The following is a 21,495-nucleotide window of genomic DNA, read 5'->3' as shown; positions in this document are numbered from 1 at the left end:
AAAATGGGAAAAGATAGGGCATATAGTATGATCTTTCTTCATATGCTATTACTCGAAGAGCTAACAGACTGGGCTATAGGAATCTGACCTAAAAGTTAACTCTTAAATTCTGATATATAATTACTAGGTCACTATGGACAGTTAACGCCTTCCTTATAAGCTATAGGGGAAAGTAGGAGAGAGACGTCAAGATTTCTGACACACAGAAAAATGATAAAAAGCATAAAAATTTTTAAACTGAATGAAAATAAAACATTTATAAATTAAAACTTATGGGTATAGCTAACACAAAACTTGGATAATTGATAGTGTTAAATGCATATAATGTATTAGAAGAAAACTGAAAATTAATGAGCTTAATGCATATATTAGGAGAATGACTAAAAATTAATAAGCACCCATCTCAAAAATTTTATTGACCTTTTTTAAAGTTTAACCAAAGAATATAGTCAGAAGGAAATAATAAAGTCAAAGTAGAAATTAAGAAACAGAAAACAAAAATACAATACAGAAGTTCAATGAAGAAAAAAGCTGGATAAAATTGATACACTTTTTGTGAGGTTAATTAAGAGAAAGAGAGAAAAGGGCAATAATAGGAATGAAAAAGGGGCTATCACTATAGATCCTGCAGAATGAGAATATGCATAAACTTTTCTTAAATGATCTAATCCTGAGAAAAATAAAATTTACCAAAATTGACTAAAAAAGAATAAAACACCCCTATAGTCCTATAATTGTTTCATAAAATACACTGAATCAAATACAAAATTCTCCTATACATAAAGTTCCAGGCCTGGATGACCTCACTGGCAAATTCTACCCAACATTCAACGAAGAATTAATTCCAATCTTACAAAAACTCATTGAGAGAACAGAAGAAGAAGGTATATTATTTTGCTTATTTAATGAAATAAGCACAACCTCAATACCAAAACCTGACAAGGACAGAAAAGGAAAATCATAAATCATAGGCCAATCATACACACACACACACAGACACACAGATGCAAAAATCCTAAACAAAATATTAACAAACTAAAACTAGCAATATTTGAAAAGGGTAAGACATCATAACCAAGTTAGATTCATATCAAGAATACAATGGTCTAACATTAAAAAATATATCAGTTTAAATTTGCCACACTAATCAATGAAAGGAGAATAATTATATCACTACCTCAGTATATGCAGAAAAGGTATCTAATACAATTCAATATTATTTCAAGATAAAGCAAGGAATACCTTGATAAAGAGTATCTATAAAAATCTACTGAGGGCAGCCAGATGGCTCAGTTGGTTAGAGTGTGAGCTCTTAACAGCAAGGTTGCCGGTTCGATTCCTGCATGGAATGGTGGGCTGCACCTTCTGCAACTAAGATTGAAAATGGCAACTGGACTTGGAGCTGAGTTCTGCCCTCCACAACTAGATTAAAGGACAACGACTTGACTTGGTGATGATGGGCCCTGGAAAAACATGCTGTTCCCCAATATTATCCAATTAAAAAAATAGTAATAATTAAAAAAATAAAAAATAAAACCTACGGGGAAAAAAACTACAACAAGTTTATATAATGCCAACGAAAGCTCACCCTTTAAATTGGGAACAAAACAAAAAAGTTTGTTATCACTATGTTTATTCAACAGTGGGCTATAGATCCTGGTCAGTGCAGTAAGACAAAAATATATGAAAGTAAAAGTACTAGCAAAGAAGAAACAAAACTGTCATTGCCATGCAAGATGTCTATGGAGAAAATTATAAAACTTTATTGAAAGATGTTTCAGAAGACCTGAGTAAATGAAAAGCTACTCTACCAAGCTCACAGATTAGAAAAGTTAATATTGTAAAGATGACAATTATGCCCAAAATGACATATAGATTCAATGTAATCCCAACTGAAATCACAATAGGGTTTTGTTTGTTTTTGCTTTATTTTATGTAGAATTTTGCAAGCTGATTCTAAAATTTATACTTCATCAGGACAACAAATTATTTGAAATTTGCCTTTTCAAGGCAAAATTAATTTGAAAATAGTCTAATAACTTAAATAAATAAAACAAAGTGGGAAAGATTTGAGGACCTAGATGTGAAGGCTTATAAAGCTACAATACTTAAAGTGTAGAAGTAGATTAGAGATAGATCACAGAAAACAATTCCTTGCGTTTGTTTAAACATGATTTTTATATGACACAGATACTACTGCAGAACTATGGGGAAAGACTGGTCTTTTCAATAAATGACAATAAATGGGACAGCTGAGTGTCCCAATGGAAAAATGTGAAACTGAGTCCCCTATACCTCACACCACACACAAAAATGAACTTCATGTAGAGTATAGACCCAGATATAAAAGGTAAAACTATAAAGTTTCTACCAGAGATATAAAAGAATGTCTTTATGATCTTGGAGTCAATAAAGTTTTCTTAAATAGGATACAAAATTCAATATCCATAAAGGATAAGATTCATAGATTCAACTACATTAAAATTAGGAACTTCTGTTCATTAAAAGATATCATAAAGAGAATCAAACGACATGCCATAGAATGGGAGAAGATACTAACATCTGCAACACATAGCCCTGACAAGACAGTTCCAATACAGTTGACGCTTGAGCAACATGGGTTTGAACTGCGCCGGTCTACTTACACGAGGTGTGATCAAACAATATGATGAATGTTTAAATTAAAAAAAATTTATTACAGTAAGACATTGCCATTAATTCCCCTCATATGTGGATTTTTTTCAATACTGTAAATTTATTTTCTCTTCCTTATGATTTTCTTAATAATGTTTTTTCTCTAGCTTACTTTTTCGTAAGAATACAGTACATAATACATATAACAAATAAAATGTGTGTTAATCAACTTTATATTATCAGTAAGGCTTCTGGTTGACAGTAGGCCCTTAGTAGTCAAGTTTCTGGAAATTGGAAGTTAAGCAAGGAATTTCAACTACATGGTGGGGAAGGTATTGGTGCCACTAACCCCAGCTTTGTTCAAATGTCAACTCTATATAAAGATCTACAAATTAATAATGATTTTAACTCATTTAAAAAATGGATAAAAGACTTGAACAGAATTCATAGAAGAGGAAATACTGATGAATAGCCAAATGAAAAGTTGTTCAATCTCATTAGGAATCAAAGAATAGCAAAGTAAAATTACGATGAGATACTATTATACATCCACCAGATACCGTGTTTCTCCAAAAATAAGACCTAGCCAGACAATCAGCTCTAATGCATCTTTTGGAGCAAAATTAATATAAGACCTGGTATTATATTATAATATATTTTATCACATTATATTTTATTATACTATATTTTATCATATTATATTATACTAATATTATATTATACCTTGTCTTATAGTAAAATAAGACAGGGTCTTATATTAATTTTTGCTCCAAAAGATGCATTAGAGCTGATTGTCTGGCTAGGACTTATTTTCAGGGAAACACAGTAGACAAAAAGAAGTCTGAGAAAGGCAAGTGTCAGCCAGGATGACAAGCAAGGAAACTTTTATACAATGCTGGCAGGGATGCAAATTGGTACGACGACTTCAGAAAGCAGTTTTCACATTATCTAGTATTTATAAAGATATGCATACTGTATAACTCAGCAATTCTGCTCTGAGTAGACACTCTAGAGAAATATGTGTATATGCACCAGGATACATGTAAAAGAATATTTAAAAGAACATTGTTCATAATAGTCAAAACCTAGAAATCACTCAAATATCCCTTTAGAGTAGAACTGATAAACTGTGGTATGTTTATATAATAGAATATTATACAACAATGAAAATAAATAAATTAGAGCTACCACATGGATAAATGAATCTTACAAACAAAACACTGAACAAAATATGAAATAATATACTTAGCCTGATTTCATTGATATGATGTGCAAAACCAGGCAAAATTAAATCAGTTATTTTAAGATACACACTGGGTGGTAAAATTGCAAAGAAAAGCAAGGAAGAAATTACTAGAAAGTAATGGGTGGGGGACAGTGGGGCTTGTGATCAATAATGACCACATGGCAAAGGGCTCCTTGGGGTGTCAGAACTGTTCTATTTTTTGACTTGGGTGGCAATTATATATGTTCACTTTATAATTATTTGCTATTCTCTCTCTCTCTCTCTCTCCCCCCATATATATATGTATATGTGTGTATATATATATATGTAATTTTCTATATTTGTGTCGTATTTCACAATTTTAAGAGTTGAAAAAAGAATATTCTGATGCCCCTAGCACATATATGCTAGACAAAGCTTTTGCATGAAGAAAGTTCAAGGACTTCAGTGATATCTCTTGAGATAGGACAGTGATTTCAAGAAGCCAACTTCTCCTACTATGTATCTCAGATAATTAACTTACCCAGTGGTGACAGCATATTTGATGTGGTTGCTTGTGGTATAGATAAATACCCCACTCTCATCCCAGGCCCCACTCTTGACACGGATGTTCTCATGAATGTTACATAGAGCCTCCAGTTTGCGGTTACAGATCACAATGGCTGTAAGAGGCAAAGGGCATGAGTGCTCTGCTGGACAGGGTGAGTGCAGTAGACTGGCAGGGATGGGGAGGAGGGACTGGTCTCCAAATCAGGGTGGATATAATGAAGACTTACCATGTTTGGCCAGTAGTGCTACATGGGACATGTCTGCTGACCAGATAACATATTTCACTTTGGAAATCTTCACAGATGCCAGAGTTCTGGGACAGAGAGAGAAGGGCAAACATGAGTGGACCTGATTCCCTTGTCCCAGGTTATAACCTACCTCCTTCTCATCTCCAAATTAATGTAAACTCCAATTTCTTAAAATACCAAATAAACATTCTCTGTAGCAGTGACAAACATTTTGGCTCACACTGTACACTTTCCCCTTCCTCAACTTCAGGGCCTTATTACCAAGCATTATTAGGGATTTGCGTTATGTCTGTTTTCACCACTGGACTGTAAGCTCCTGTAAGTACAGAAATTCTATTTTTCATTGTTGTGTGCCTATCATTCTATCCCAAAAGCATTCTTCATTTAGGTTAGTGATCTAAAAATAAATAAGCCCTTGTTTTAACGCTAATGCTTATGTATAGGATGGAGAGTGATTACAAAGGGAAAAATGTGGCTAGAAAGTGTTTGGGAGTTATGGCACAATAAGTGATCAAGCCAAGAAGCAAACTCACTTTGGGAAAAAAATGGTCCCACTAAATTTGTTTACTCTCCCCCACTATATGCCTATCTGCTTGGGGCATCTGACATGTTACCGCTTCTGCTGTACGTCAAAGAGTGTGATGGATTCTGCGTCTCGAAGCAGGAGATTGCCTGTGCCAGCATAAAAGATCTCATCACAGTTGGGCACCTGTACTTTTTTGGTGATTTCATTCTTCAGATTCTTGATCAGAAGCTGAAATGAGTATTAGAGATGGGTTTAAGAGAAGAGTGTATATATGACAATAGCTGACAGTATCCCTCAGCCATTGTTCCTTAGCTTCAATAAACAAAGTTTTTTTTTTTTTTCTGTCCAGGTAAATCAGCAGTCTGGATAGACCCTTCATCCAAGATCCTCTCTAAGGGTCCTGTGTTTACCTTGTTTAGGACCTATTACATTTTAACTGCCAATGGGTAACAGGATAAGGATAAGGTCAACTCCTCATCCAGCCCACCTTTTTCAAATTTGATGTTTTTTGGCTCCTGAGTTGTCAACAGTGACTTTGGCTTGGTTCTTAAGTCCAGAGCCACAGTGACCATCAACCCAATCAAATCAATTTAAGGCCTTTTCGTCTGATACATAAGGATCACAACCACCCAGGGGAGGTTAAAAGGGAAAAGAAATGCTCTTTATTCTATAACAGAAAGGACACTGCCACCACACTCCCCAAATTAGTTTCCCCTTTTAGTCTTAACTCACTGAGTGCATCCGATCTAGGACAGCAAACCGATTTCGAGCAACCCAAACAGCTGTCAAGCCTGAGGATCGTTTCCCTTCAGGAGCTGAGAACAAAATCAAAGGGCGGGAGCATGTGGTGAGCCACTGGCAGGTGACAGAGTCAGGTGCCATGAAGCTGCCAGTCTTGCTGGCTGCCATGTTGGCCATGCCAGTTCAGCTGCTTCATAACTAATTCAGCCATAACCTGGGGCTATTGTCAGTGACTTTTCCCCACCAGTCCCCTCCAAACCCCAACCTGCATCCCTGCCAAGCCTTTTTTCTCTAGGCCAAGTGGCTGCATTTCAGCCAACACCATGTACTGGCAGAAGGACTGCCCATCTTGGGAGACAGCACGCTCCATCAAGCTAACGAGCAGGGCCTCACTGGCCAAGCTGTGGCACACTGAAAGCAGCCTGTCAGTGTCGCAGGATCTCCTATCTCAACAAGCTGGAATAGAGAGAGCCCCCTGCCCAAGATGCAGCTGCTTGGCTGCTTTTAACATGTAAATGTAGACCTCCAATAGAGCAGAGTGGGGTAGAGCACTCCCAACAAAATTTTGACAGGCAAGTATTTAGCACCAAGCTGTTGCTCCATAAATGTCAATCACTCTCATTACCCTGCAGAAAGTTACAAAATGTTCCTCAGTTTCCAATTTCAATGACTGATTAGAATTCTGAACAGGCACTCCATTCTCTGGAAAACTTCAAGGGACATACATGGAAGGGTGTGCTGAAATATTTGTTTACCTATGGGTATGTTCTTTTATCTATTAGTATCAGCAGAAAACTGGATAGCACGTGATGGCCAGCCTTGCTTTGTATTTCTCTGGCACCTGGGGGTGACAGACTATTTACAAACTAATTCTTATGACAACCAACACTCCCATTTTCCAGGGAACAGGGAACCTCACTATTCAAGCTTTTGCTCTTCTCTGCTGCCTACCACTGGAATGCACCCTTACTCCTTTACTAATTACCATCTCCCTCAAAAGATGGAGAAGAGAAAAGCAGGAAGAAGATAAAACTACGATATTTTAAATTCTATTCATTGTAAATAGATGGGGTAAAAAGCAAAGGGGTGGGTAAGGAGGGACCAAATCACAAAATTCAGTCAGAAATGGCTTAACTAATTAATTCATAGGGGAGACTTTGAATTATGGATACCAAAGACATATAGGTTTTCTCTCTTCTTGCCATAACCACACTTAAGAGAGCGAATCATATTAGCAGCAATAATGACACAGTAGTGGCACCCACTATAGGGACAGAGTGAACAAAATATTTCTCAGAATTTGTTGATGGGGTCTAAAATATGAAAGTATGCTAGTAAGAGTGGGGACCTGAGAAATAAACCTCTGACCTATAAACCAACTGGAGGAAGTGTACTGAAAGGAGCATTAACAAGATTCAAATCTATTCTGAGAAGGTTTTGTCAGCAAGTTCTAATAGTAGTAAGGACATCAATAAGAGATGGTGGTGATGGAAGAGGCAGGCAGGGGTCTCAGCTGGATCCTGGGATCCCTGGTGGAATGTTGAGCTGTTAGCAGCCTCATGTTTTTGACATGCAAAAGGAAGCAAATAGGATCTGGATGTGGATGGGAGAGCATAAATCCCTAGTCCCAGGATGAGACATTGCAAGATTGGAACCATATTTTTAAATAAATGAAATTACCAGGGTGGAAGTCATATCAGCTGACAATAAACTAGGATAACATGTTGGGCTGAAAGAGAAAATGGAGTCTCTAACAACCAAATTATAATATATGTGTGTATACACACACACACACACACACACACACACACACACACACACGTGTATATATATAGATACACACACACACACACACACACATATATACACACACACGTGTGTGTGTGTGTGTGTGTATCTAGCTGGAGTAATAAAATGGAGGAGGAACATGAATATTTCACACTATAATCGCCTCTGATGCAATTGTCAGCGGCACCTGCCACAGACATGAGTGATGTGGCCACAGCCTGGGAATGGAATGCGAAAAATTCAAAGAGGAGTGATGATGTAGGGGAGGAGAGCTAGAAACAGAGTTGGTCAGACAAACAGAACACGTACCATCAGGATTCTGGGAGTCAGCATCCTTGGGTATAGTATATAAGTCATAGGTACTATTCTCCAAATTGCTGGCTCTCTGTAGAAGGGAGAAATTAAACTGTTAGTGAGAGGCAACCAAGATACCAGTTTATTCTGAGAGAGAAAACAGTACATTTACACAGGCAACATGAAACTATACTTTTCTCACCCTTCACCCAGATGACATTTGAATGTTTCCACAGCTAAAACTTATAGGACTTGCTGCCAAAGAAATCAGCATTCCTGTCACCAGGGTTTCCAGGCGGGAATTCCCGCCGGTTCTCAGGAATTTTTTTCACTTTCCTGTTCCCGAATCCTGAGATATAAACTGTTTTCTGTTCTCCACGATGAATCGTTTACACAAAGTGACAGCCTATACTACCAACCACCTGGGTTCAAGGAGCTGATTTTCCCGATATCCTGACCAACTTTTCTCGGGATTTGGAAATGAAAAAGCGAAAAAAATTCCCAAGAATGGGCAGGAATTCCTACCCAGAAACCCTAGCGATAAATAGGAAAAATGTCTAAGAGATACATTGTGAGTAGTATGTTTATTTCCCATTGTGGGTATCACCGGGTTCAAGGAGTCTAGTTTCCCGATTTCTCGACCAACTTTTCTCAGGATTTGGGAACAGGAAAGCGAAAAAAATTCCTGAGAACGGGTGGGAACTGCCTTCTGGAAACCCTACCTGTCACTTTATGTTTTTATCTTCCAAAGACGTAGCTACTATTTGAATGAAAGCAAGGATTGCTCTTTATTCCACAAATTAACCAACTAAGACCCCACTATTACAGTGCCCCACCCGAGTATACTCATCAACTTAAAAGTCTGTTTGAAGAAAGAAAGCAGAAGAAAAGGTATTAAAAAAGACATTGAAGAAAATTGCCAGGAGGAAAACATGGGACTGTTAGATATTGAAAAAGGACTGGGATTAGACACTAGAAGTCACATGGGGAAAGACAGGTTTTTCTGTCTTTTTAACTTGGCAACCAGGACTCTAAAATTAAAACGTTCTTTTTTGAATTGTATGGCAAGATATGAGGAGGGCTACGTGATGACCCTGAAGGCAACTACACTGAAAGTACCCCCTCTTTCAAAATCATCTCTACTATTTTCACCCAAATGGAGGAATCAAGATAAGCATCAGTTGCGCATAAGATATAGTCCTAAACATTCTCTCAAATTACTTTTAATAATTTGGGTCATTCATCTTGATGCTTCATTAAGTTTAGAAGGTGTTAGCCTTACGAAAGATATAAGTTCAAAAACCCTTAACATATTTATAACAACTGAAGACTACTTGGTTTGAGCCTCTGTTTTCTGTGTTAGCTCTCTCAAAATGACCAATAGGTTCTAAGAGTATATAAGAGATTCCTGAGGCATGAGAGAGACCTACAGAAAATGGAGAGGTCCTAGGAGGACTCCATGGTTACTTACTGTACACAGTAGGACTGCATTTTCTGCTGGATTGTATGACATATTGAACACCGGAAACTTGGAACCACTAGAAATATAAAGAGAAAAAAAGAGAAAAAATAGAAAGAGGAATAAGGATAGAAGGAAGAAAGGAATTATTCCTACATCTCCTACTTATCTAATCTTTACACATATACTCATCATCTTTATAATCAGGAATAAAAATAAATATTGCATCTATTTTCTTCCTTCCCTTAAGACTTGGGGACTTCCCTATCTCAGCTTTGAGCAAACAGTTTTTAAAAAGCAAACCCTAGTAGAAGTCAGATTATTCAACAAAAGATATGATTAGCATTCACTTATAGAGAGTGAAACTGGTTCTTCTTGGGTACAAATTCCTACAGATAATTGCAGTGGACGCCACAGAGTAACATGATGTGATTTGTCTCTGGCTAGTTTCTCCCATCCCTTGAAATGTTCACATAAACCCATCTTTTTATTGTAGTCATGCTAAAGGGTGATTATCAAATCCTCATGCCAAAGTCTGCCAGCATGAATGTTTCAGCACGATGATGCAGCTGCCTTTCTAGGACAGTTTCTTTTGCCAGGTATCCCAGAGGTTATCATATCTTCAGAGTTAAAGAGTTTCCAGAGACATATGTCTGGTTTAGAGTTGGGTGTATTTTGCTGGAAAGCAAAGGAGAGTTACAGAAATGATAAATAAAGGCAAAAAGGCTGCTCGCCAAATGGGGCTACTCTACCAGGAAGCTTTCTCTGGTTTGCAAGAGAACAGGCAAACTGTGGCAGTATAATTTCCTGTCCACCGGGTCACTAGCATTCTCAACAGGGGAACTTTCATTCCCCTTGTGGCCACCTCCTTGCCCACCATGCTCCTGGAGTTTAAACTGAGCAGCCTCAGGCAATGGAGGTTTGATCTATGATAGGAGATGAGATCCAACATGTTCTTAAAAGAACAGAGTCCTGTTTGTGGGTATTGTACCATGGTGACAGAGGGCAGAGTTTGGAGGGAAGAAAAAAGTCTGATTTACCTCCGCAACTGCATCACAGCTACATCTTTAGAGCTGTTGAAATCCAACTGACGTAAGAATCGGTCCTTGACATAATGCAGCATATTGCCATGAACAGCATAGGCTGGCCGTTCCCGTTCCAGTTTAAACACAATCATGCCACCATCATGGCCTGAGGCACAGAGAGAGGAGAGGAAAAAATTAGCCGTAGGCAAGAAAGCAAGCTGGAAACAGGAGGTACACAAGGATGAGGATTGTATATGTACGCCAAAAACAAAGTTAAGACATCTCAATGCATCCTTCATTTGCCTAAATTATCATGATCCTTGGAGTCTTTATTCAAATAAATTTCTGTGAATCCTTTCTTCTTACAGTAAGTCCTCACTTAAGGTAGTGAATAGGTTTTGCAACTTTAAGCAAAACAATGCATCACGAAACCAATTTTACCACAGGCTAATTGATATAAATAAGGGTTAAGTTCCTATGGCATCTCAGCATTGTAACAAAATGATGTTGAACCAAATGTTTTAGTATCAAGGATCTGCTGTACTCTATCACACTGCCACATTTAGACACACCCTCTTCTGTGTTCTCCTAACACACTTTGTACAAACATCCATTATAGCACTTACTCACCCTACACTGTAATTGTGTAGGCCTATCACTTCCGCTATGCCATGAGCTCCCTGAAGGCAGAAATTACAATACTTTCCATCCTTCTCCAGTACCTAGCTTCTAAGAACATAAAAATACTTGCTGAACAAATAGATGCCTTTGTGGTTCTGTTTTTAAACAATGTCTTGCTTTTTCCCTACTGGCATCACTCATCTCTGAGAGCAACCTTCGACGTTTGTCCTCCAGTCTGCTCTCCACATACAAACCAGATTGTGTTACTTCCAATGGCTTTCCATTCAGAGTGAACTGCACTACCTCCTACACGTGGCCCCTTACTCACTGTGCTCCTCCTGGCATCTTCCTCAAACAAACTCAGGATCCCTCACATCACGGTCTTTGCATTCCTTGTTCCTACTGTCAGGGTACCTGTCATTCCCTGCACTTTCCAGAGCAGCCAACATTAAAGCAGCAATCCCCACACTCATCCCTCTCTATCTCCCTTACTTTTGCTTAACTTTTCTTCGAAGCATTTTTCACTATACATTGTTTTACACATTTATTGCTTTATAGTCTATCTCCCTTCAGTGCAAATAAAAGCTCCATGAAGTCAGAGACATTGTTTTATGCTGTAATACCAGCACCCAGACTAGGGATTGACACTCAGTATATGTTTGCTAAATGAATGAGTAAAACTCAGCTTCTAGCTCCTCAGTGTCAGAACTCCAAGTGTCCAGTATTAGCCTCCTATGCTCCTATGAAGTAATGAGCTTTATTCTTAAATGGCTCTTGGTGGAGAAAGAACACTGAAAGAATACTACTCCAAGAAGGTAAGGGGAAAAAAGGAGAAAAGCCTCACTATGTGGTTCTGAGAATTCTATTTTTCCTTGTCATCCTACTATTCATTTACTGGAGACAAAGCTAGTGGAGAATCACTCTCAAGACTTATAAATTTTGAACTAAAACAAAGGGGGAAAAAGATATGCCCCTTACCTGCTGCAAATAGGTTAAGGTTGGGGTGGGCGGCTAGGACCCAGAAACGATCATGGTCCCTGCGGAAGGTCTGAACCCCTGTCCTAGGAAAATAAAAGACACACAAAGAAAAATATTAATTTCCAAGGAATTTTCAGCTCATCACGTACAAGAGTATTTAGTGGTAAGCCAGCGTTTAAATCAGGGACAGTATACTGCATATCTTAAATAAAGGTAGTCATGACAAATTCTACCAAAAAACAGAAAGGAAACTCCAAATTGACCCTATTATTTTGATATTTCAATTTCCCCCATTCGTCATAATTTTCTACTATACTGCTTTCACTCCACATTTCTTATTCTTTAGCTACAGAAGACCATGCTTAATTTTAGAAGAGAAAAAGAATACACATAGAGATTTCTGTTTGACGAAAAATTTGTAAATGTTGGCTGATTTCTAGGTCCCTTCAATTTTTCATAATAAAAGCATACCTTGTTTTATCAACCTTTGCTGTACTGCGCTTTGTAGATATTGCATTGTTTTACAAATTGAAGGTTTGTGTCAACCCTGCGTCAAGCAAGTCTATCAGCACCATTTTTCCAACAGGCTCAGATAATGGTTAACATAACTTTTATAAGTACTGGGAAACCAAAAACTTCATGTGACTCACTTTATTACCATATTTACTCTACTGCGGTGGTCTGAAACTGAACCTACAATATCTCTGAGGTATGCCTGTATATGATTTGGCTTTTCTATATGCTGAAGATGATGAAAAACAAACAGAAGTATTCTAATTTTTAAAAAGAAAGCGAGTAAGAGAAAAGGACTTCCCCTGGGTTTGGTCCCACAACATTGTAACCCATTTACCGCTTAGACATATCCCAGACTCGAATACTCTTGTCCTCAGAATTGCTGAGGATCAACTCTTGGCGAGGGTGGAAGACAGCACAAGACACATTGTTGTAATGGCCCCGGCAGGTATCAACCTCCCATGCCTTTGATTCTGAAGGACAAAAAAGAATTAGGTCATCACAACTCCCTACTACTATGAGTTTGGGATTTGGAATTATGACATCCTCTAACCAAATGCTAGGTAATACTACAAAGTGCTATATTAGCAACTTCTTTCTAATAGGGCAGTTTTCTTCATTTAAGCCTTTGAGCCTTTTTATATTTAATTCTTGTTTCATTTTGACCCTCCTATCAATTTTAGTACCTCTTCTCCATCATTCTTTATCCCCTTACCCAGTTTTGTCACTAGCTGTCACTATAGAATAAATGTAAGCTCCATGTGACAGGAATTTTATCTGTTTTAGTCACTTGCTATATCTCCAGACCCTTGAACAATGGTTAGTATAAAGCAGGTACTCAATAAATATTTGTTGAGTGAATGAATTCCTTTTCTTCACTATGTTCCTACTCCTCAAAACTCAGGATGCTATCACAAGAAAACAGGGAATGGGGCAATTTTTATGTTCCCAGGATTAGCATAACCACCTAAGGTAGTAAAATGGATCACTAAGTCCAGAAGACCTGGATACTTCACCTTGCTGGCCAGCAGTCAATTTTTTAGACATGGTGATACTGTCATTCTTCACTCACCATTCATGCGCCAGATTTTCACTTGACGGTCATCTGCCCCAGATACAATAAGGGGCATAGTGGGGTGGAAGGCAGCCCAGTTTACTCCACGATCATGACCCTGTGGGAAAAAAGTGGTTCTTCTAAAACGGCTTTATGTCCATTACTCAAAGTAAATCAATGGACCATGCTGATGGTTGTAAAAAATATCTCTGAATTTTACTTTTCGTTTGAAAAGACTAAAAAGACTATGCTGCTCTAAGATTTGAACATGAGAGTTACTATGTCAATCTATCCAGTATTACCCCCAAATTCTCATGGGAGTTCTCCCCCCAAATTCAGCTTCATTTGTATCTGGGATATATTGCCTTTTTACTTGTCTATTTATAAATTTCTCCAATTAATTATAACATCCCAAGAATAAAGACCAATTCTGCGTAACCAGATGACTCAGTTGGTTAGAGCGCAAGCTCTAAAACAACAGGGTTACCAGTTCGATTCCCACATGGGATGGGGATGGTGGACTGCACCCCCTGCAACTAGACTGAAAACAGAAACTGGACTTGGAGCTGAGCTGCGCCCTCCACAACTAGACTGAAGGACAATGACTTGGAGCTGACGGGCCCTGGAGAAACACACTGTTCCCCAATAAAAAATATATATACGTTAAAAAAAAAAAAGAATAAAGACCAATTTTATAACTTAATGAAGAAATTCTCAAAGTGTGGTAGGGAAACTTTTAGATGATCCCCAAGTTCCTTTTGGGAAATCTGCAAGGTCAAAACTATTTTCATAATAATATTAAGACATTATTTGTCTTCTCACTCTTTTTTTGTTTTTAAAGATTTTATTGGGGAAGGGGAACAGGACTTTATTGGGGAACAGTGTGTACTTCCAGGATTTTTTCTAAGTCAAGTTGCCCTTTCAATTTTAGTTGTGGAGGGCGCAGCTCAGCCCCAGGTCCAGTCGCTGTTGTTAGTTGCAGGGGGCACAGTCCACCATCCCCTGTGGGAGTCAAATCGGCAACCTTGTGGTTGAGAGGATGTGCTCCAACCAACTGAGCCATCCAGGAGCTCAGCGGCAGCTCTGCTCAAGGTTCCGTGTTCAATCTTAGTTGCAGGGGGTGCAGCCCATCATCCCTTGCGGGACTTGAGGAGGTGAACCGGCAACCTTGTGGTTGACAGCCCACTGGCCCTCACTCTTTACTCTCTCATGAGTACAGCATTTTCCAGAGGCTACATGACATGTGATAATATCACTGCTTATATATTTCATGTTTTAAAAAGTTCTTGGTTTCATGTGTGCTTATATATTTCACGTTTTAAAAAGTTCTTGGTTTCATGTGTGCTTATATATTTTATGTTTTAAAAAGCTCTTGGTTTCAATTTCAATATGGTAAAAATGAACAGATATAACCCATATAAACAAAAACTCTTTTGGGTTCTCAATAAGTTTTAAGAGTATAAAGAGGTTCTCAGGGCCGGCCCGGTGGCTCAGGCGGTTGGAGTTCCGTGCCCCTAACCGAAGGCTGCCGGTTCGATTCCCACATGGGCCAGTGGGCTCTCAACCACAAGGTTGCTGGTTCGACTCCTACAAGGGATGGTGGGCTGCGCCCTCTGCAACTAACAACGGCAACTGGACCTGGAGCTGACCTGCACTACGATTGAAAGGACAACAACTTGACTTGGAAAAAATCCTGGAAATACACACCGTTCCCCAATAAAGTCCTGTTCCCCTTCCCCAACAAAATCTTTAAAAAAAAAAAAAAAAAGAGGTTCTCAGACCAAAAAGTTTAAGTCCTGCTGATTTTAAGATATATTATACCCTATTTATATAGTTGTACTCTGTATTGTGACATAGTCATAGATAAGGCAGTTTAGAATTAGTATTTTTGAGATAGCATGTGGTGAAGTACATGGGTCTTGGAATCAGACAAATCCAAGTTTAAGGCCATTTAGTGTGGACTTTGGTAAATCACTTAATTTTTCTAAATCTCAATTTTTTAATCTCATGTCAGAAAAATTAGGTTAATAATGTCTACTTCAATGGATAATTGTGAGGATTAAATTATTTTTTAAAAAATATATTTTCCATCTTATGCTTTTGTATTTTCCTACCATGTATCCAAGTTACTTACACATACATGGTTGGTTCTCAATAACTTGGATTAAATCCTCTCACGCACCACCTTTACAAGAGGCCTGAGATGGGCTTTATTTTGGGATGGTGATGGAGGCTATGACAGCTTTCTCTCTATCTGTCCACTATGTTTACAAGGTAATATGACTCTCCTTTAGGTGGCACATAAGTTTCATACCTGTTGACTCGCCCACTATTCTATTTCCAATGCCTCAAAAATAGTGCCTAGCACTTATTAAGCAGTGTATAAATCTTTGTTGAAGGAATGAACACGTTTCCCTGGAGAACAGCCCATATCCAGCCGATGGCTGTGAAGATAACTACCTCCAGTACATGCTTCACCACTGCATCCGTAGTTCCAAACAGATCAACCCCAGTTATTCCTCTCACATCCGACTCCACTGCACCAGGGGACAAGTTTTTTTTCCTTAGACCTTTGAAGGGATAAGGAATGGGATAAAAGATGCAAACATAACATTACCAAAAAGAGCACAGTAACAGAAACACAGAAAGATACAGTGATAGACTAACATTAAAGAAAAGGAAGGTAGGAAGAAACTTAGAGACTGAGGAAAGAAGAGAGATTCAAGAGCTCCTGCCTATTTCTTTCTAAAAATGTTCAAAATATTGAAGTACATTCACTATCTTCTCTCTTGCTCCCTAACACTTAACAGACCCACTACTGGGATTTCTTCCCAGAGGAGGACAATCCAAACTTCTGACACTGCTAACGTCTTCAACAAACCTGACCTCGAGAATTGTCTATTTGAGATAATGTCCGTTTCCATTCTTTAATGATCTTGAAATGTGGCTCAAAAGGCAAACATTCAATTTCCACTTTTAGCAATCTATAGCAACTTTTCTTCCATCAGCTCAAAGAATTTTCAAAGGAAAGCCATTTGGGAAGGCCACAGCTCAGTGTTTCCTAAACTGGAAGCTTTTAGACAACGCATGGGGAAGTCCCAAAGGAGTTAAGGAAAATAGACCTATTAAATATATAATAGCTCTTTGATGGAAGATACTGTAAAACTACAAACTATGCAAAAAGTGTACTCAGGTCTTCTACTTGACTCTTAGGTAGGGGGCAAAATAATAAGACTGTCATGTCCTTTTAAGCTCTTGCTTAAAAGGCTAGTGATCGCCTGAATACATGTATTTTGCCATTTAAGCTTTTGGAAGCTAGTTTCACTGGGAGGAATTAGTTCATAATTTGTAAACAATGGAAGAAAGACTCTTATATGTAGGATCCAAATTTATGGCAAAACTACACTTACCTTTAAAAGCTAACTATTATATTTGTGCTATAATCAGAACCAAAATTATGACAACAACACTACTATCTTACATTTGAAAAAAACCTTTGTGGTTTTCAAAGCACTCTGACATATGTTATGTGATTTGATTTTGATAACAATCTTTGAGACAGGCAAACAGGCATAATCATACCAGTTTATAGATGAGATAATAGAATTAGGACTAAAATCCTATCTTTTGAAGTATATGGGGGCAAAGAGGAAAATGGGACCACTTGGCATTTATAAAACAAAACACAAATGTCTATAATAGAGAGGAAAATAAAAGCTATCACTGAAAATAAAAGCTAAATAGTTTTAAGCCTAATTTTGGCATCGGTAGGAATACGCAAACATTAAGTTTAATGATAATATTTATCTTCATTATATTAAAATTATAATGTATCTCTTTTATTATAGTGGCACGTAAACATCAGCACTGGAGAAACAAGTGCTTAAAAAGACATGACAGTTTTAATTATCTTGTCTTCTGTCCAAGATAAGCATTTAGCCAATAAGTAGAGAAAAATAAAGCTGATGCTTTAAAAAATAAATAAATAAAAGAACTCTCCTAAAGCTTCATAAATACATTATCACAAGGATGCCTCCTTTCACTCATTTCACTTGTCCCTTTAATGGGATCTGTCAACTTCTTCTAATAAATCTGGGGTATAAAACAGACTCAAAGAAAGATACAAAGACAGACAGCTGTGAGGAACTTCACCTCCAATAACCTTCAACAAACACATTAAAAGGGAAAGCTGTATGACAGAATGAAAGCCTTTGTTGCACTTGCTTGTAATGATCCAGGAAAAGTGGCAGGGCAAAGACAGATGAATAGTAACAGGCAGTGAAAAGATACTTAAGAGAAGAAATATTTGAGCCTTTGACAAGCCACTCACTAAGAATGAACAACAGATGGAAAATTTCTACAGCAGCTACTCAAATCCAGAGGGAGGAGAGGACACTCTCAGAATGGACCAGTTTGACGCACAACTCCCAATGGAGACCAGGAGAAGTAGTAAAATGAGAGGGGAAGTAGTAAAAAGAGACGGAGGAATGAGGACAGGAGTTGACAGAAAATTAATACTTTTTTAGAAGTCATTTCAAAGATTAAGCCTGAATTACATGGGTTCGACATGCAAAGATGTTAGCACATTAAGATAATTTCAATTTACTTGGAAGCTCTAGGTAAAAAAGCAACCTATCTATGTTCTATATCTAGGTTGTAAATATACTCCCTTTTAAGCAAATATTTTTTGCCAGGCTAACACAAAAGATTCAGATTAAGCTAAGCCCCATCGGGCTCAATTCTCAAGAAGACAGGTTTTCCTTTAGAGATTTCTGTTTTCTTATTGCTTACCTGGCTCAGAGTGTTCCCTTTCTTTTATAGAATCAAAACAGAAAAATTAGAATTTTCACCAGTTCTATAAATGTGAAAGTATTCATTCTCTGACTCAGAATTAACTTTTCCTCTCCTGGAAATATCAGCTCTAGTCCCTAACAGACCTGAAAGCTAATTCCTCTTCCTGTGTTCAGACTCAATGGAACTGAGGCAAAAACAACTGCTAAAAGAATATGCTTAGGGCCGGGCCGGTGGCTCAGGCGGTTAGAGCTCCATGCTCCTAACTCTGAAGGCTGCCGGTTCGATTCCCACATGGGCCAGTGGGCTCTCAACCACAAGGTTGCCAGTTCGATTCCTCGACTCCCTCAAGGGATGGTGGGCAGCGCCCCCTGCAACTAAAATTGAATATGGCATCTTGAGCTGAGCTGCCGCTGAGCTCCCAGATGGCTCAGTTGGTTGGAGCGCGCCCTCTCAACCACAAGGTTGCTGGTTTCAACTCCCACAAGGGATGGTGGGCTGTGCCCCCTGCAACTAGCAACGGCAACTGGACCTGGAGCTGAGCTGCGCCCTCCACAACTAAGACTGAAAGGACAACAACTTGAAGCTGAATGGCACCCTCCACAACTAAGATTGAAAGGAAAACAACTTGACTTGGAAAAAAGTCCTGGAGTACACACTGTTCCCCAATAAAGTCCTGTTCCCCTTCCCCAATAAAATCTTAAAAAATAATAATAATAATAATTTTAAAAAAAAAAGGAATATACTTAGTTCTAGAAAAGGAAAGAATAAATGTAAAAGTCTAACCCAAAAGATCCTTTCACTTGCTTAATACCAACGCACCTCCTTCCATTCTGGTTAAGGGGTTTTGGAGAGATTTGAATAGAGAAAAACAGTTGGAAATTGGTAAAGAGAACATTAACATTAGTAGAGGAGTTAGCACAGAATTTTCAATAGAGCAAGTATAAACCCCAGTTGGGGTCACACTTTCTCCCTCCTTCTCTGATTTAAGGCCCTTAATTCAGAGGCAAAAATATTCTCCAGCCTACAAAGGGGAAGAAAAGGATTTCTTATCTTGAGCATTTCATGATCACCAATGAGAATCTATCCACCTAACTGCCTCAAATTGCTTTAGCTAGGTTACAGGGAAACACTGCTGCGCTAGTATCAGGTGGTATAAACTCTTAGAGTGGAGCAGTACAAAGCCCTTCTTGACCTGGTGTCCAAGGCAGAAGTTAAGCCCTAATGGCCAAAGCATCAGTTTATGCATGTAACAAATTAACTTCTTTATGATCTAGGATGGCATTTAGCTGTATACCATTCTTAGAAGAACTAAGAAAGTAGTCAAAATAGTCATTTGAGTAGCCTTAATTCTGTCACAGAACCCAGTTGGGAAAGGCTAATCTAAATAACTGCCTCTCATCAGCTGGAACAGCATAAGCCAGGATCCAACCCGACAGACAGGGTGCTTTGAATGTGCGCATAGTGAAAACCCATGAAAAGCCATAGCTAGGTTACTAGGAGAGTGAATAATAAGTTCCCTGGTACTAGCAGTAAGGAGAGGGCACAGGCTCACAATGTCCGTGCCTAACTCCTCCTATTGGCATAGTTGGCCCCATCTGGGTGTACTTCAAAACACCTTGCCAGTCTGATACAAAACTGCAATGGCAAAAGCCCTAGGTGAAGAAGGTCCAACTGTCCCATCCCCAGTACAATCTTGTTTATACCACTTCCTTCTAATTTGGAACCTCTGAAAACTGCAAACACCACATGCTCTAGAGGTTTTACTCTCCAACTATCCTCATCTTCCCTTTGGCTTGTTTCTATGCTACATGAATCTTAAACAACTGCTATTTCAACATTCCAAATGCTGCACCCAGGAATCCAAATTTTCAACTTGCTGTTCATTAATGGCTTGTAGGAACAGCAAGTACCATACTGTCCCAGCCCACCATGCCACAAAGGAATTGGGAAAAATTATCACCTCGGCCATACAATGCAGAAGGGTGACTCCTTCATTACCATAAAGAACCAGACAAGGACCTATGAGGGGGCCTTTCTTTTACAGAATGAAAACAGTTTATAGTCTAGCCACTGACCTTTCAGAGAACCCAACCTCCAAGAATTTCTAAGGCAACCAACAAAGGAGATTCAGCAAGTGATAAGTAAACTTAACTGAGCATAGAATCACAGCATTTAGAGTTGCACTTCCCTATTCCGATTCCCAGCAAAGCACTTTCGTTTATCCAGCATGTCAATCTCATAGCTACAGTCCTTTCTGCATTTAAATTATCTGGTTAGCAACTTGTCAGATCTCCTCCATTCAGCACTAAACATTTAAATACTATCACAAAATCAAGATATATAAACTGTGAATGGAGGGATTATCCAAATTATCCAAAAATCTGTAAGTTATTTTAATTTCTGGTCCTAGAAGTCTGTCCTAATATTTAAAGTATTCTGGAAATAATTCAACACACACCTCCTCAATGCTCCTTACACTAGAAGAAATATAAAAGAGCGATTTTCCTATATCAAAATGAAGCCATAGGATCCAAGAGTCCTATTTCCCTGCACTAATTTATTCCCCAAATTTGTTTTTGTCAAAGATTTTTTTTTTTGTGGAAAGCTTGATTCTTAATCAAATTTTGCCAATGGTATTTAGATTTTTAACTAAAACTGATTTAACTAAAAAGTGAAACTTTCTTCAAATTAAATGAATTTTTTAGAGCAACCACTTTTCTGAGGAAACAACTCTAACATGAAGAACCATCAAAGATTTAATACCTTAAGAAACAAAGATATTATATGAGAGCAGAATATTCTAAATTTTCCTGTTCTAAGTCAACTACCTTCATTATTTTAAGCAATTGCAGTTTTGCACCAGACATGACTAGGTTGTCCCCTGAACTTGGGCGGCTCACCAGAAATATCCCAAACGCGCACAGTCTGGTCCAGGCTGGCTGATACAACCAAGTCTTCAGAGGGGTGGAACTGAGCACACATTACGTAATGGTTGTGCCCTGTTAAAACACTGCAAGAAGGAAAAAAAGATAAAGACAATACCAAA

General features: G+C 38.3%; 1 protein-coding gene across 2 annotated transcripts in view; it reads right to left on the bottom strand.

Moving 5' to 3' along the window:
* The window catches only part of COPA (COPI coat complex subunit alpha), a 38,292-nt gene that overhangs the window by 9,587 nt on the left and 7,210 nt on the right, over positions 1-21,495 (bottom strand). Inside the window, exons 6-17 of one of the 2 annotated variants that reach the window (XM_033093630.1) lie at positions 21,350-21,459; positions 16,116-16,225; positions 13,674-13,773; positions 12,939-13,074; positions 12,089-12,171; positions 10,505-10,655; positions 9,477-9,543; positions 8,021-8,096; positions 5,915-5,997; positions 5,271-5,410; positions 4,636-4,721; positions 4,383-4,548 (exon numbers count right to left, since the gene is read on the bottom strand). In XM_033093630.1, coding sequence (XP_032949521.1) covers positions 4,383-4,548; positions 4,636-4,721; positions 5,271-5,410; positions 5,915-5,997; positions 8,021-8,096; positions 9,477-9,543; positions 10,505-10,655; positions 12,089-12,171; positions 12,939-13,074; positions 13,674-13,773; positions 16,116-16,225; positions 21,350-21,459 — 1,308 coding nt within the window. The remainder of the gene's footprint in view (positions 1-4,382; positions 4,549-4,635; positions 4,722-5,270; positions 5,411-5,914; positions 5,998-8,020; positions 8,097-9,476; positions 9,544-10,504; positions 10,656-12,088; positions 12,172-12,938; positions 13,075-13,673; positions 13,774-16,115; positions 16,226-21,349; positions 21,460-21,495) is intronic. The other variant, XM_033093631.1, reaches the window with a different exon arrangement.

This window comes from Rhinolophus ferrumequinum, chromosome 22 (genome assembly GCF_004115265.2).
Source record: "Rhinolophus ferrumequinum isolate MPI-CBG mRhiFer1 chromosome 22, mRhiFer1_v1.p, whole genome shotgun sequence".
In the NCBI taxonomy this organism is placed as follows: Eukaryota; Metazoa; Chordata; class Mammalia; order Chiroptera; family Rhinolophidae; genus Rhinolophus; species Rhinolophus ferrumequinum.
The sequence above is the reverse complement of the archived record's forward strand: the minus strand, read 5'-3'. Positions and strand labels throughout refer to the sequence as shown.